Source organism: Gorilla gorilla, chromosome 2 (assembly GCF_029281585.2).
Source record: "Gorilla gorilla gorilla isolate KB3781 chromosome 2, NHGRI_mGorGor1-v2.1_pri, whole genome shotgun sequence".
In the NCBI taxonomy this organism is placed as follows: domain Eukaryota; kingdom Metazoa; phylum Chordata; class Mammalia; order Primates; family Hominidae; genus Gorilla; species Gorilla gorilla.
The window spans coordinates 56696332-56712183 of NC_086017.1; the positions used below are offsets into that span (position 1 = coordinate 56696332).

The window sequence follows — 15852 nt, forward strand, 5'->3', positions numbered from 1 at the left end:
TATATATATATATCTATTTTATTTTTTAGTGGTTGCTTGAGTGTTTTCAGTATGTCTTTAAATTATTACAGCTTACCTTCAAATATTGATATGACTTGGCTCTGTGTCCCCACCCAAATCTCATCTTGTAGCTCCCATAATTTCCACGTGTTGTGGGAGAGACCCGATGGGAGATGATTGAATCATATGGTGGATCTTTCCTGTGCTGTTCTCGTGATAGTGAATGGGTCTCATGAGATCCGATGGTTTTTAAAAATTGGAGTTTCTCTGCACAAACTCTCTCTTTGCCTTCTGCCATCCATGTAAGATATGAATTGCTCCTCCTTGCCTTCTGCCATGATTGTGAGGCTTCCCCAGCCACATGGAACTGTAAGTCCAATTAAACGTCTTTCTTTTGTAAATTGCCCAATCTCGGGTATGTCTTTATCAGCAACATGAAAACGGGCTAAACAATATTATACCACTTCGCATTTGATGTAATTTTCTAAAGAATTTTTTTTTTTTTGAGACAGAGTCTTGCTCTGTCGCCCAGGCTGGAGTGCAGTGGCGCAATCTCGGCTCACTGCAAGCTCCGCCTCCGGGGTTCACGCCATTCTCCTGCCTCAGCCTACCAAGTAGCTGGGACTACAGGCGCCCGCCACTACGCCCAGCTAATTTTTTGTATTTTTAGTAGAGACAGGGTTTCACCATGGTCTCGATCTCCTGACCTCGTGATCCACCCACCTTGGCCTCCCAAAGTGCTGGGATTACAGGCGTGAGCCAACGCACCCGGCCTAAAGAATTTTTTAAACAAATTAGATGGGCATGGTGGTGTGTGCCTGTAGTTCCAGCTATGTGGGAGGCTGAGGTGGGAGGATCACCTGAGCCTGGGGAGGTCGAGGCTGCAGTGAGCCATAATCATGCCACTGCACTCCAGCCTGAGCAACAGAGCAAGACAATCTCAAAAAATAATAAAAAAGAAATTTTAAAACAAAGGCTTTAATATTTACTAACAAAGCTATCATTTCTGGTCCACTTCATTTCTTTGTACAGACACAAATTTCCACCTGGTATCATTTCTGTTCACCCTGAAGAACTTCCTTAACATTGCATGAAGTCCAGGAAGGTATTCACTCAGCTTTTGTTTATAAAAGTTTTTATTTCACTTTCAATTTTGAAAGATACTTTTACTTAATAATGGAATTCTACATTCACTTTTTTTCCTTTCAGCATTTGATGATACTCTACTGTCTTCTGACCTGCATTGTTTCTGGAGAGAAGTCTGTAATCATTCTTATTTTTGTTTCTCTGTCTATGTCCTTTTTTCCAGCTGCTTTTAAACTCTACTACTGAGTTTTAAATAGCAATTCAATTATTATGTTCTGTAGTGTGGCTTTGTGTTTACCTTGCTTGAGATTCACTGTGCTTCTAGAATCTGTGGCTTTTAGCTTTTATCAAATTTGAAAATTTTTAGCTATTATTTCTTCAAATATATATTTTTGGCTCCTACTATTTTCTTCTGTCATTCTGTACTCTAGTTTTTCACATGTCACACTACTTGCTATAGACCCCCAGGTGAAATTATCATACTTAATTTTTTTCAAATTTTTTGGTCTGTACTTCAGTTTGGATAGTTTCCATTGCTATGCCTCCAATTTCATTAATATTTTCTTCTGCAGTGTAATCTATGGCTAAAACCATCCAGTTAATTTTTCATTTCAGACGTTGTATTTTTCAGCTCAAATGGTCCCATTTGGCTCTTTTTACATCTTGAATGTCTCTCCTAATTGTGTTAATGTTTTCTTCTAAATCCTTGATCAAATTTATAATATTAATAATAGATATATTAAAGTATTTGTCTAAAATTTCATAATCTCTGTCACTTCTGTGCCTGTTTCTATTAAATAATTTTCCTCTCAATTACAGGTCACAATTTCCTGCCTTCTCACATATCTATAATTTTTAATAAATGCTGACCACTGTTAAATGTTACATTGTTGACTATTTCAATTACATTGTCTTTCTTTAAGAAATGTTGAAATTTGGCAGACAGCTAAGTTACTTGCAATTCATCTTGATCCATTTGAGGTTGATTCTGAAGTCTGTTAGGATGAGTCTAGAGCAGCCTTTATGCTAAGACTACTGCATTAGTCCATTTTCACACTGCTACAAAGAACTACCTGAGATCAGGTAATTTATAAACAAAAGAGGTTTAATTCACTCACCATTCCACATGTCTGGGGAAGACTCAGGAAACTTACAATCATGGCAGAAGGAAAAGGGGAAGCAAGGCATGGCTTACATGGCAACAAGAGAGAAAGTGAGTGAGCGGGGAACTGTCAAACACTTTTAAACCATCAGATCTTGTGAGAACTCACTCACTATCACAAGAACAGTATGGGGGAAACCACCCCCATGATCCAATCACCTCCCACCAGATGCCTCCATTGACACATGGGGATTACAATTTGAGATGAGATTTGGGTGAGAACACAGCCAAACCATATCATTCTGCCCCTGGCCTCTCTCAAATTTCATGTCCTTCTCACATTTAAAAACCAATCATGAGCCAGGTGCAGTGGCTCACACCTGTAATCCCAGCACTTTGGGAAGCTAAAGGGGGTGGATTGCTTGAGGCCAGGAGTTCAAGACCAGCCTGGCCAACATGGAGAAACCTCATCTCTACTAAAAATACAAAAATTAACTGGGTGTGGTGGCACACACCTGTAATGCCAGCTACTGTACTTGAGAAGCTGAGACATGAGAAGCACTTGAATCTAGGAGGTGGAGCTTGCAGTGAGCCAAGATCATGACACTGCACTCCAGCCTAAGCAACAGAATGAGACTGTGTCTCCAAAAAATAAAATAAAATAATAAAAAAAAATTATGCCTTCCCAACAGTCCCCCAAAGTCTTAATTCATTGCAGCATTAACTCAAAAAGTCCAAGTCCAAAGTCTCATCTAAGACAAGGCAAGTCCCATTCATCTATTAGCCTGTAAAATCAAAAACAAGTTAGTTGCTTCCTAGATAAAATGTGGGTACAGGCATTGAGTAAATGTTCCCATTCCAAACGGGAAAAATTCACCAAAAGAAAAGGCCTACAGGCCCCATGCAAGTCTGAAACCCAACGGGGCACTCTTAAGGCTCCAAAATAATCTTTTTTGACTCATGTCTCACATCCAGGGCACACTGATGCAGAATAGGCTCCCAAAGTCTTGGGCAGCTCCAACCATGTGGATCTGCAGGGTACAGCCCCCGCAGCTGCTTTCATGGGCTGGCATTAAGTGCCTATGGCTTTTCCAGGTACACAGTACAAGCTCTCAGTGGATCTACCATTCTGGGGTCTGGAGGACAGTGGCCCTCTTCTCACAGATCCACTAGGCAGTGCCCCAGTGGGGACTCTTCGTGGGGGCTCCAACCCCACATTTCCCTTTTGCACTGCGCTAGCAGAGGTTCTCCATGAGGGCTCTGCCCCTGCAGGAGACTTCCACTTGGACATCCAAGCATTGCCATACATCCTCTGAAATCTAGGTGGAGGTTCTCAAACCTCAACTCTTGTCTTTTGTACACCCACAGGCCCAACACTGTGTGGAAGCTGCCAAGGCTTGGGGCTTGCACTCTCTGAAGCAATGGCCTCAGCTGTACCTTGGCCCATTTTAGCCATGGCTGGAGTGTCAGCAACTGGGACACAAGGCATCATGTCTCAAGGCTGCACAGAGCATCAGGGTCGTGGGCCTGGCCCACAAAACCATTTTTCCCTCCTAGGCCTCCAGGCCTGTGATGGGAGGGGCTGCCAGGAAGATCTCTGACATGTCCTGGAGACATTTTCCCCATTATCTTGGCTATTACCATTTGGATCCTCCTTACTTATGTGGATTTCTGCAGCTGGCTTGAATTTCTCCCCAGAAAATGGGTTTTTCTTTTCTGCCAATTGGTCAGGCTGCAAATTTTCCAAAGTTTTATGTTCTGCTTCCCTTCTAAACGTAAGTACTAATTTCAGATCATCTCTCTATGAATGCATACAGCTGACTCTACACTTTCAGAAAAAGCCAGGTCACCTCTTGAATGCTTTGCTGCTTAGGAATTTCTTCCACCGGACACCCTATATCATCTCTCTGAAGTTCAAAGTTCCAGAGTTCTCTAGGACAGGGACAAAATGCCACCAGTCTCTTTGCTAAAGCATAGCAAGTGTGACCTTTGCTCCAGTTCCCAATAAGTTCCTCGTCTCCATCTGAGACCACTTCAGCCTGGACCTCACTGTCCATATCACTATCAACATTTTGGTCAAAAGCATTCAACAAGTCTCTAGGAAGTTCCAAACTTTTCCACATCTTCCTGTCTTCTTCTGAGCCCTCCAAACTGTTCCAACCTCTGTGCATTACCCAGTTCCAAAGTTGCTTCCACATTTTCAGGTTATCTTTAGAGCAGTACCCCACTATTCCAGTACCAATTTTCTGTATTAGTCCATTTTCACACAGCTAAAAAGAACTAGCTGAAACTGGGTAATTTACAAACAAAAGAGGTTTAATTGATTCACAATTTCACATGACTGGGGAGGCCTCAAGAAACTTACAATTATGGTGGGAGGCAAAGGAGAAGCAATGCACAGCTTACATGGTGGCAAGAGAGAGAGCAAGCAAATGGGGAGCTGCCAAACACTTTGAAGCCATCAGATCTCATGAGAACTCACTCACTGTCATGAGAACAGCATGGGGGAAACCACCACCATGATCCAATCACCTCCTACCAGGTTCCACCATAGACACACAGGGATTACAATTCAAGATGAGCTTTGGGTGGAGACACAGAGCCAAACCGTATCAGCTACCTTACCCTTGATATTAAGGTATGAACCTTGTAGGATCTCTACTGATCACCCAAGTATTCAGTGAGATCCCTCCTATCTGGTTGGATGAAACTTGAATGTCTCCTGGTACTGTGTAAGTTCTGATAATTGCTCAGCTTATGGCTCCCTAGCATTTGTTCTTTGCCTAGTCATCTGGAAATTTACCCTATTCATGTGCAAATTAACATTCAGCCAAAGACTAAAAGGGAGTGCTCTGCAGATTTCTGGAACTTTCTCTGTGTATCTTCATCCTATATAGCAGGGTTTGGCAAACTTTATATATAGCTAGATAGTAAATATTTGAGGCTTTGTAGGACACACATAGTTTCTGCTATATTCTTTTTTTTAAAACAAGTCTTTTAAAAGTGTATAAATCATTCTTATCTTAGGCCTGTAAAAAAAAAAGACTATGTCTTGAATTGGTCCACAACCATAGTCTGCCAACCTCTGCTCTACAGTATTCTGATCTGCAAACTCCAGATACCTAGCCTTCCTGAACTCCAATCTCTGTCTCCTTCACTTAGTGATATCAGTGCCCTATTTGGGTTTCCCTCTCTGTGCCATCTGAAAATTGCCTCCACAAAGGAGGCCAATATAATTATAGAATTCACTTCACTTGTTTTCCTTCTCTCTAGGATCACAGTCCTATACTGGCTATTGTCCTAATATCTGAAGTTATTTATTTTATTCTGTCCAGTTTTTTCTAATTGTTTGTAGTGGAAAAGCAAGTTCTTTAGTGAATATTCCTTAATGGCCCTACAATATCATTTTGTGTCTTTTAAAAAATAGGTAATAGAATAATGCTTGGACTGATTTCTAGGTCTCTTGATCTGAAATTTCCACATCACTCTTTTTGTTTTTAAAAAAATGCCTAACCAAAGTCTAGAGTTATCCCAGATTTTGATAAATTCCTAATCAATCTGGTGATGAAGTTATCTCAGAATCTCTTTGGCTACTCCCTTCTCCTCCCGTACCCCTTGCTGTGAGACATCTGACTTTCTTAGATAAGGCAATCACATAGAAATGTAGGAAAGAAAAGAAGTTGGGTAACTTCGGAATCTTCGTTCTTTCCTTTTCATTACTCCTCCAGCTACTCAAGACCCAAGTGTTTAGTAGTCTGAAATTTCTGTTTTGCAACTGGTGACCTGCAGGAAAGTAACATGTGTGAAAGGTAAAGCTAGCTTTTTATGTGTGTGTAAAAGGTAAAGCTAGCTTTTTTTTTTTTTTTTTTTTTTTTGAGACAGAGTTTTGATCCGTCGCCCAGGCTGGAGTGCAGTGACACAATCTCGGCTCACTGCAACCTCCACCTCCCAGGTTCAAGGGATTCTCCTGCCTCAGCCTCCCGAGTAGCTGGGACTACAGATGCAAGCCACCACACCTGGCTAATTTTTGTGTTTTTAGTAGAGACAGGGTTTCACCGTGTTAGCCAGGATGATCTCAATCTCCTGACCTTGTGATCCGCCTGCCTCGGCCTCCCAAAGTTCTGGGATTACAGGCATGAGCCACCGCTCCCGGCCAGTAAAGCTAGCTTTTAAAGCTCATGCTGTTGACCTATAGGAGGAACATTAAAGGTCATTAAGTGAAGACATAGCACTTGCACCAAAGAAGTCATCAAGGACAAATGTGTGGTGAGGGACAGTCCCTAACCTGCAATAGGAAAGTCCTCAATTGTTCTGCTAACTTGGAAGACTACTTGCAATCTAAATTGAGGGAGTCTAATTTCTTTCACTCAACATAATGTTTTTTAAATTTCATCCATGTTATTTTGTGTATTCATAGTTTATTTTTATTCTTTTTCTTACTTTTTAAATGTTACTTTTTCTTTTCATTTATTTTTAAATAAACAAAAGTTTATTATTTTATTGCTGAGTAATATTTCATTGTTTATCACTCAACTGTTGACATTAGGATTGTTTCCAGATCCTGGCTGTTATGAATACAGATGCGATAAACATTCATATATAAGTCTTTGAATGGTGACAAAAGTTATTTGCCTGGCCAAACTTTAGTCAGGCTTCTAAATCTTCTCCTTGGTCTGTCTGTGCACTTCCTCATAAGATCTACTTTTAGCAAAAGAATTCTGCTAAGTCCATTTAGCCAGAACTCCCATTCTTGATATCTGATTATCCTCATTATCTGATCAGGTTCCTCATCCTCTCCTGTCCCCCAGGTGATGTCTGATCACTCTGGTCTATCTTAAGCAAGAATCCTGTTAGGTCAGATTAGCCAGGATCCCCCTTACCCCTTACTATGGTTTCACTGTGTCCCCCAAAGTTCATGTGTTGGAAACTTTATCCCTAAAGCAAAAATGTTTGGAGATGGGCCTAATGGGAAGTGTTTAGGTCATGAGGGCTCCACCAATTAATACATTATAATCAAATTTTATAACAGAATTAATGCTGATTATGAAAGGGCTTCAGGTTATAAGTTATCTCTCTCTCTCTCTCTCTCTCTTTCTCTCTCTCTCTCACCCTTCTGCCTTCTGCCGCAGGATGACACAGCAAGAAGGCCCTCACAAGATGCCAGCACCTTAAGATTGGACTTTCCAGCCTCCAGAACTGTAAAAAATAAATCTTCTTTTATAAATTACCCAGACTGTGGTATTCTGTTAAAGCAACACAAATGAACTAAGACACCCCTGATGTTTCATCTCAGTAATTTTCCATCCACTGATCCCCTCACTGCTCTTTGGTTATAAATTCCCACATGTCTACGCTGTATTCAAAGTTGAGTCCAGTCTCTCTTCCTCATCCTGGGAGACCCTATTGCAGTGATCCCTAAACCTGTTTTAATGGTCTTCAATAAAGTCTTCCTTGCTGTGCTTTAATAAATATTACTGAATAATTTTTTCTTTAACAGTGAACATTGTTGCTATTTTCCTCAAGTCTGTGGCTTTTACTTTCATTTTCTTAATACTGTCTTTCAAAAAGCAGAAGATTTTAATTTTGTTAAGATCCAATATATCATTCTTTTCTTATGTGGTACATACTTTTTGAATCTTAAAGAATTTTTGCCTACTAAAGATCAGAAAGATTTTTCTTCAAGCTTTCTTAGAGAAGTTTTATAAATTCAGGTTTTAAATTTAGTTCTATAATATGTTTTGAGTTAATTTTTCTACATAATGCAAGATAAGGATCAAGGCTCTTTTTTTTTTCTTTTTTGCATAGGAATATCGCATCATTCCATCACCATTTATTAGACTTACCCTTTCCCCCAATTAATTACCTCAGCACTTTTGTTGAAATCAATTGGCCATATGGGTGGGGGCCTATTTCTGGACTCTCTATCCTGTTTCATTGATATATATACGTATGGCAAATGCACCTGAAAGCAATAATTTAACTTAAGCATACCTGGAGAATGACCCTACCATCTAAGAAGAATGTGTATTCAAAGTCCTGAGCTAAGGAATCCAGGAGTGGCCATCCTAGAGATTTCCTCCTTATCTATGAAGGACATCTGAACCTCCAGCCCATCCCTTGGAACACAGGCCATATAGGGGGATCAAGGACCTTTGTTTTGGATTAGATGGAGGTTGCTAGGTGGTGGGTGCTAGGTGAAGATGCATGCTTCTTACAAACAGTAGCAGTTCTCCTGTCCAGCCTGCTGCCACTGGACCACCCCTGTATGTAAGTCCCCCAATAAACCCTATGTCTCATTCACTGTCTCTAGCTCTTTGCTTCAGCCTTGTGGATACAGTGCCATCCCTATTAGAATCAACAGGGCTCCAGCACAACACCTTATGCCAATACAACTCTGTCTTAATTACCATACCTTTATAGTAGGTATTGAAATCCAATAGTTATCTGCATCGGTTAATTCTAGGTCCAATATGGATGAATCTCAAAAACAATGTGTGGAAAAAATATGTGGAGGGTAAGAAGCCAGACACAAAAGAGCATTTGCTATATGGCTCCATTTATATGAGGTTCAACAACACGCAAATCTAATCTGATAGTAATCAGAACAGTAGTTATCCACCAGTCTCTACCTTTTTTTTTTTTAAACAGAGTCTTACTCTGTTGCCCAGACTGGCATGCAGCAGCACAATCTCGGCTCACTGCAACCTCGACCTCCCAGGTTCAAGCAATCCTCCCACCTCAGCCTCCTGAGTAGCTTGGACTACAGGCACGCACCGACATGCCCAGCTAATTTTTGTATTTTTAGTGAAAAGATGGGATTTCACCATGTTGTCTGGGCTGGTCTCGAACTCCTGGGCTCAAGAAATCTGCCTTCCTCAGCCTCCCAAAGCGCTGGGATTACAGGTGTGAGCCACTGTCCAGCCTCTACCAATCTTTATTCAAGTAAATATTCACATGCACCTTCTTTCCATAGGCAAAACACACTAATCCTCTCCTAAAAGGAGGCAACTTCAATGTTTCATAAACAAAGAAGGAAACTGGAAGCAATAACGGGCTCTGCATCGTATCAAAGAACTACCCTGGGACCCATAGGGTAATGAGGGAAACGAGCCAGAATCAGTAAGCACCCCAACCTGTCATCTCCCTAACCCTCAGCCCTGTGTTTTCCATAGAGCCTGATTAAAGTGATCTGGTGCTCAAGGCTTGGAGAAGGAGGGGCAGAAATAGGCAGAAAATGGAGGTTGCAGTTTGGGGTGTATTGCCCTGACCACTCTCTTGCTTCCAGTTTCTCTCGCTTCCTCCTTTCCAGATGCAATGACTAGCAAACTCAGCTACAAAGCTCCATGCGGAAATGCTGATGGCCATGGAGAGCATAGGCAGCAAAACCCAACTGTCTAAAACCATCCATCCAACTCACAACTGGGCAGGCAGAGACTTCCTCTCTCACTCTTTAGTTTAAAAAGAATCATCAACATCTTCCTAAGCTTAATGTGAGGTAAGTTCTCTTCAGTGTCCCCAGTAACCAGGCCAGTAGACATGGAGAACATAGGAGACTCTCCAAACATTTATTTAGTTGATTTCTGAAAACTCCACACTCCATAACTGCCTCAATACAACTTGTAGTGTCCCTGAAAGTGGCCACTAGGGCACCGAGGAAGGGGGTGCCAAGAATGGGTTGCCCCAAGAGAGTTAGTGTGGCAGAGGCTGTCCACTCACAGATGGATCCACACTGGGCTGCAGGGGAACTTCTCCCAGCCCCAGACAACTGAGCCTAGAGTGGAAGTCCCAGGCCTCACACCTCTACAGGGACCTGGTAACGCCTCCTTCATGCTGAGCAATCACCCAGCTGGCTGGTTTCACAAAGTCTTAGGTGGGAGCCCTGAAACCAGAACCACATCTAACACTTGCTTCACTGTTGATGATGTCTCTTCTTTGATAGATGTTCCCCCAGATACTGATGAGTCACTGTGGCCCACCTGGCAGGGAGGCTGGTCCTCCAGCTGGAATTAGTTCACCCTCTCCTTCCCACTAGCCAGAGCACAGCCTTGGTGCAGGCACGGCTGAGGCATGTGACCAGAGCACCAGGCAGGGGCACTTTCCAGGCCCCAGTCTCCCTGCTGTGCTCTATTGTATGGATCTCCAGAGGGCCCGTGGATTCCAACTGGGATTTTCAGAAACAGCATTGAGAAGGAGTGGGAGGTTGGAGGAGAGGCCTAGTATGAGACTCAGAAACAAAAGGGGAGTGGGCTGGGGTGATCACTGGGCCACCAGGATGCCCAGGGGCAGCACCAAATGCAGGACTAAGATGAGGAACACTGCTGGATACAAACAGGTAGCCTGATCCACCACTGCAATCAGCCACTTACTGTAGACACCAATTTCTGTATAAACTCCAGGCAACCCTCAGCGACCACAGCCGATGCCCCAGCTCACAATCCCTACCTGGACCCATGTGTCATTATATTCACAGGCCAAGCGGCCCCCAGAATCTCCCTGGAGAAAGAGAAAGAAACGAACTTCAGAAATTGAATAGGATCTATATCAGAGCAGACTGACTGTACTACAAGGTGTTGAGGAGACAGGCACACATAGGGCTTCCTCTGGCACCTCAAAGGCCCCACCACCCAGATTTCTGTGAATATGACAACTGAATATGTGAGCATGGGAACTAAAAAGTTAATGGGAAAACTTTAATATGCTCTGAGAAAATGATGGCTTCTCATTTTCCAAACCATAGTGGCTGTTAAACGTCTTGAACCTCTGCATGGCAGCCCCCTAAATCTTCATATTTAGCCTGAAGTTTCTCTACAACTCCTAACCTACATAGCCAGCTCCCTCCATATTTTCAGTTCCACTCTCAGACAGCCCCACAGCCTCCAACTCAAGCAGAATTCTGCGTGTCCTTTCCCAAACCTCCTCTGCTGACCAATCGTCTCAGTCAGAAAAACAAGGTCCTCCTGAACCTCTCCCTCACTCCCACCCCTACATGCAGTCAGTCAACAAGAATGAATGGGTCAACCTCAAAAACACCTTCACCGGCCTCCCTGCCCCAGGCACTGCTCAGGACTCCATTTATCACAGCCTAGGTGATGAAAACAAGCATTTAGACTTCTATCTATGCACCACACAGCTCAGGGAGTCGTTTATCTAAAAGGCAAATCTAATTATGCTCACCAAGCCTCCCTCCCAAGTCCTGCCAGAGCAAAATCTAGAAACTTGGCACCGCACTCCAAGCCATACACATTCTGACTCCAACCCACTTCTCAGCCACATTTGCTGCCACATTTCTCCAAATGTGTAAAGTGTCCCTTAACATAAGAAGTTCCCTCAGACCTCTGAGCCACTGTACATGCTATTCCCTCTTCTTACAATGCTGTTTTCCTCTTTCCAAGAAATCCAAATACTCATTCTCTAAGACCCAGCTCTAATGCCCCCTCCTCAGGAATGCAGCTTGGTGCCGAGGGAAGAGCATGCGTCTGCGAGTTGGTACTCACAGGAGGATCCTGAAGTAATGTCCTTGGATATCACCTTTCACATTCATCCAAGGGGTGTGATGTTTATGTTGCGGGGTTGTGGTGTGGTTTAACTGAGATAATGAGGGTTAATGTCCACACTGGCATGGTGAGCGTCACATAGGAGAACCTCAATTAGTACAGCATATGTTATTAGCATTACCCACCCCAACTTTCCCACATGCCAGCAGTGCCCCCAGGCAGTGCAATCTCCCTTTTGAAAGAACAGACCAGGCCAAGTTAGGGCAGCCGTGGCAGGTTTCCCTCTATGAATCTCTTTAACTCAACTAGGTGTGAATAGAGGAAGCAGCAAATAACCCAGACTCTGCCATCTGAGAATGGGGAAAGGATCCATGAATTTACCTGACAAGAATCCTTTCCTTGTTCTTTATAGCCGCAGACCATCCCTTTTATTATTACATCCTTAGTAGATGACAAGGCCTTCTGTATTATCTTATTACATTCCTCATAGCGCATGATGTATTGGTCCACCTCCTGAAGAATTCCTGATGCAAGTTTCTCTCCTATCAAAGAAGATCATCAGATCTGCACAAGTGGACAATAGGCCCCTAAGCACCCAGCATCCCTCTGGAAAAAGGCCAAGGCATGAGTATTATTCTCATTTGACACAGAAGGCCCAAAGTTGACATGGAGAGAGGAGGATGTAAGAAACAAAACCAAGACAGGAACAGGAAGAATATTTCAGGAGAGGGAGAGGCAAGGCCTTGCCAACCTGAGAAATGACAACCAAGTATCATCACTCTAAGTATCAGTAGTAATAGTGAGAGTGTGTCCTGTGCATCAGTAAAGCATCTTTACTGTCTAGAGCAGGATCACAGACTCTCAGGCAGAAAATGCCCCAGAAGTACCAAATCCAGCTTCTCCCCAGGGATAGGAGGGCATACACCCCACCCATAGGAGTCTTCTGGTTCTCTCTACATCCCCAGGAACAGGAAATACCCTATCCACCAAAGCAGGTGCTTCCAATGAGGAGCAGCTCTGACTGGCAGACAGCTCATCACCCTCTGAGCTGTTCCTGGGGAGAACTTTATAGCATCTTGCTCTGTCCAGGGAACCTAAAAATCCCCCAAACCAGTCAAGCACAGTGCCCCCACGAATCCACAGAAGGAGATGTTGCCCATGTGTTTCTTCTTCTCCTGGCTGAGCAACTCCAGTTCCAGGACAGAAGTCTTCCTAAATGGCTGCCATCAAATATTTGTGTTGCAACAAAAGAACTCAACCCAGTTTCTGATGTCACCCAAGCCAACCAGGAACCATGACCCTGACTGCTGCTAAATTGCGTGCCCCTCACCACCTGCCACCCACCAGGCAGTTTGCCTCCCTGCCCCTTTCTGTGGCCTTCATGTCTACTCCAGGGGTACGGGTGCCTCCTCTCTGCCCCAAGTTTGCTTCCTGCCTTGAAGTCTCACCACGTTCTGGTGTTTTGCCCCATCCGGTCACCCAGCACCTGGTCGTAGCTTCCACCTGGAAATTCTCCTGAGGGATGCAGATAGGCTGGATGTTTGAGGTAAAATTCACAGGATGTTGGAGCTGGAGAAGGGCAAGGTCATTTCGAATGGTTGTAACTGTTGAGAACTTAGGATGGACAAAAGCTCTTTGGACTGGGACCACCACACTTGTGTTTTCATTATAGACACTCCGATCTCCCATCTTGATACTGTAATGGAAACGGCTGTGGAAGAGAGGACATGCCTCTAAGAGAAGGCCTGGGAAACATCCTTTGTGCCTTTTCCATACATTTCCAATGTTTCTGAAACTGGCCTCAACCTCCCGGGCCACTGTCCCTACCACCCCATCGCCATCACCAAAAACCCTTCCTTGATCACTCTCAAACTTGGTTTGTCTGCCCGACTTAGACATGCCTAAAGCAAGACGACCGATGCACTCCGGCTTCACTGTGAGTTTTGTTTCTTTGTCGCCAAATTGCCGGGGCAATGGAACTGTGTGTGCTTGAGGGGGCCGGCCTGGCCGCAGAAGGCCCCCCAGCCCCGTGTGCCGCTCCTCACCTGGAAATGCAGTGGCCTGCCGTCAGCACCCACGTGGCGGCGACCAGGGTGCCGCCGCAGATGTGCCTGCCTTTGGTCCTCACGCTCACCTGCCAGGGCCACCTCCCTTCCTCCGCGTCCACTCCTCCCACGATTCTCAGAGGGGTTCGGCCACACACTGGGGTGAGGATAGTGTAGGATGAAGAACTCACTCAAAGACACAGGACTTGACTCCCCCGGGCGCCCCGACGACAGCCAAGAAGGAGGCCGTGTCCCCCGGGGCTCCCGAGCCACGCTTCAGATTCCCCGGGCCGCGGACCGCAGGCTCCCAGGTAGCACCTGCCCCAGCCTGGCGCCCCAACCTCCGCCTCCGGGCCTCCCACGCAGTGAGTCACCTGGAAAGGACGTAAACAGATTGAGTGGGGGGCCCGCCTCAGGTCCTGGAGCCGGGCTCGCTTCGGGGTTCTCGCCGCCCTCCTCTGAGAGGAGAGGGGACGGGAGGCGTGGCGCCGCCATGCCCGCCCAGTTCTGCCCGGGCCAGGGCTGAAGGAGCAGAAGCCACGCCAGGACGCCCCGGGGAGCCGCCGCCAGAGGACATGTCATGGATACCGGCTGCCCCTCTCCAGACAGCTCGCGCCCCTGCCGGGGGTTGGCTGGAACCAGGGCGCCTGCGAGGGACGAGGGGGCAGGGCCGGTGCCTAGAGGGGTGGAAATGGCCGAGCCGACTTGTTGGACCCCGGTCCTGCTAGACTCCTTGTCTGAATGGGAAATGTCGCCCTCGCGGTTTCACTCAGATCCTCACTCCAGACTATGTCCAGCCAGAACCCTGCCCAGGGCCAAGGGGTTAGGGTACTTCTGAGGAAACTGCCCGATGGAGAACTCCCGCTTTAGGGTCGGCACTTATGAGGCCGGTGCGATGCTGCCCCTGACCTTGTAGGCGTGGTACCTGGCCTGGAGCTGGTCAGGATGGGCCTTCTGGGAATTCATCGAGGAGCCCGCATTGTCCATAGCGTCCTCAAATCAGGGCTTCATTCACCAGACCTAGATATCGGGGTAGGAGGGCTTTACAGATTAAGCAGGCTAGACAGAGGAGTGGGCTGCTCTTCTGTTTCAGTCACAGGGACATCTTTTAAACAGCCCGCAGGTCAATCCACTCTTATTAGCTCTGTGTCCCTAATGTCTAATCTGTCTGTTCTGGTAGCTCATCCTTTTGTCTGCTGCCCAAGAGCTACTACCAAGCCTCTGCCTCTCCTGGCTTCATCTTTGTTGAAGTTGGAGGAAAAACAACAATAACAACTTTTGAATTGCTGTATGTTCCACTTTTTCCTGTCCAAAAGTGGACAGCCATGACAGTGTTTTCCACGGATGCCAGTGCTCTCCTCACCAATTTATTGTTCTAAGTCTTGGTGAAGGGGGCATTCTCTATGGCCCTCTTGGAGCTCAGAGGAGTGGGCGAGCAGGTCACACATCATGAATCCATCCCAATATTTGCCTCTCTCTAACTCTCTCTCTACATTGAACAAGTGTAAGGACCAGCCCTACCGGGCCTGTGGGTTTCTCTCCTCGTGTGCGGAGACAAGAGATCGTAGAAATAAAGACACAAGACAAAGAGAGAGACAGACAGCTGGGCCCGGGGTACCACTACCACCAAGACACGGAGACCGGTAGTGGCCCTGAATGCCTGGACTCGCTGCTATTTATTGTATTCTAGGCAAGGGGGCAGGGTAAGGAGTATGAGTCATCTCAAATGATTGATAAGGTCACGCAAGTCACGTGTCCACCCGACAGGTAGCCGAGGGAGAGAGGAAAGGCAGCATACATCAGCATTTCTTCTATGCACTTATCAGAAAGATCAAAGACTTTAATACTTTCACTAATTTTGCTACTGCTATCTTCTAAGAACTTAAAAGGAGGAGCCAGGCGTACAGGCGGAACAGGAAAGTGGACAAGGAGCGTGACCACTGAAGCACAGCACCACAGGGAGATGTTTAAGCCTCTGGATGACTGCAGGCAGGCCTGGCCTCCCACAAGAGCTGGTGGAGCAGAGTGTTCTCTAACTCTTCCAGAGAAAGGGAGACTCCCTTTCCTGGTCTGCTAAGTAACGGGTGCCTTCCCAGGCACTGGCACTACTGCTAGACCAAGGTCT

General features: G+C 45.4%; 1 protein-coding gene across 1 annotated transcript in view; it reads right to left on the minus strand.

Annotated features, from left to right (window-relative positions):
* Positions 1-12: 12 nt before the first annotated feature.
* PRSS42P (serine protease 42) overlaps positions 13-15852 on the minus strand; it is a 38504-nt gene continuing 22664 nt past the window's right edge. The window contains 6 exon segments of the mRNA XM_063703739.1: positions 13-10681; positions 12064-12224; positions 13134-13393; positions 13728-13884; positions 14090-14282; positions 14284-14747. Coding sequence (XP_063559809.1) covers positions 10592-10681; positions 12064-12224; positions 13134-13393; positions 13728-13884; positions 14090-14282; positions 14284-14304 — 882 coding nt within the window. The 5' untranslated portion in view covers positions 14305-14747 and the 3' untranslated portion in view covers positions 13-10591.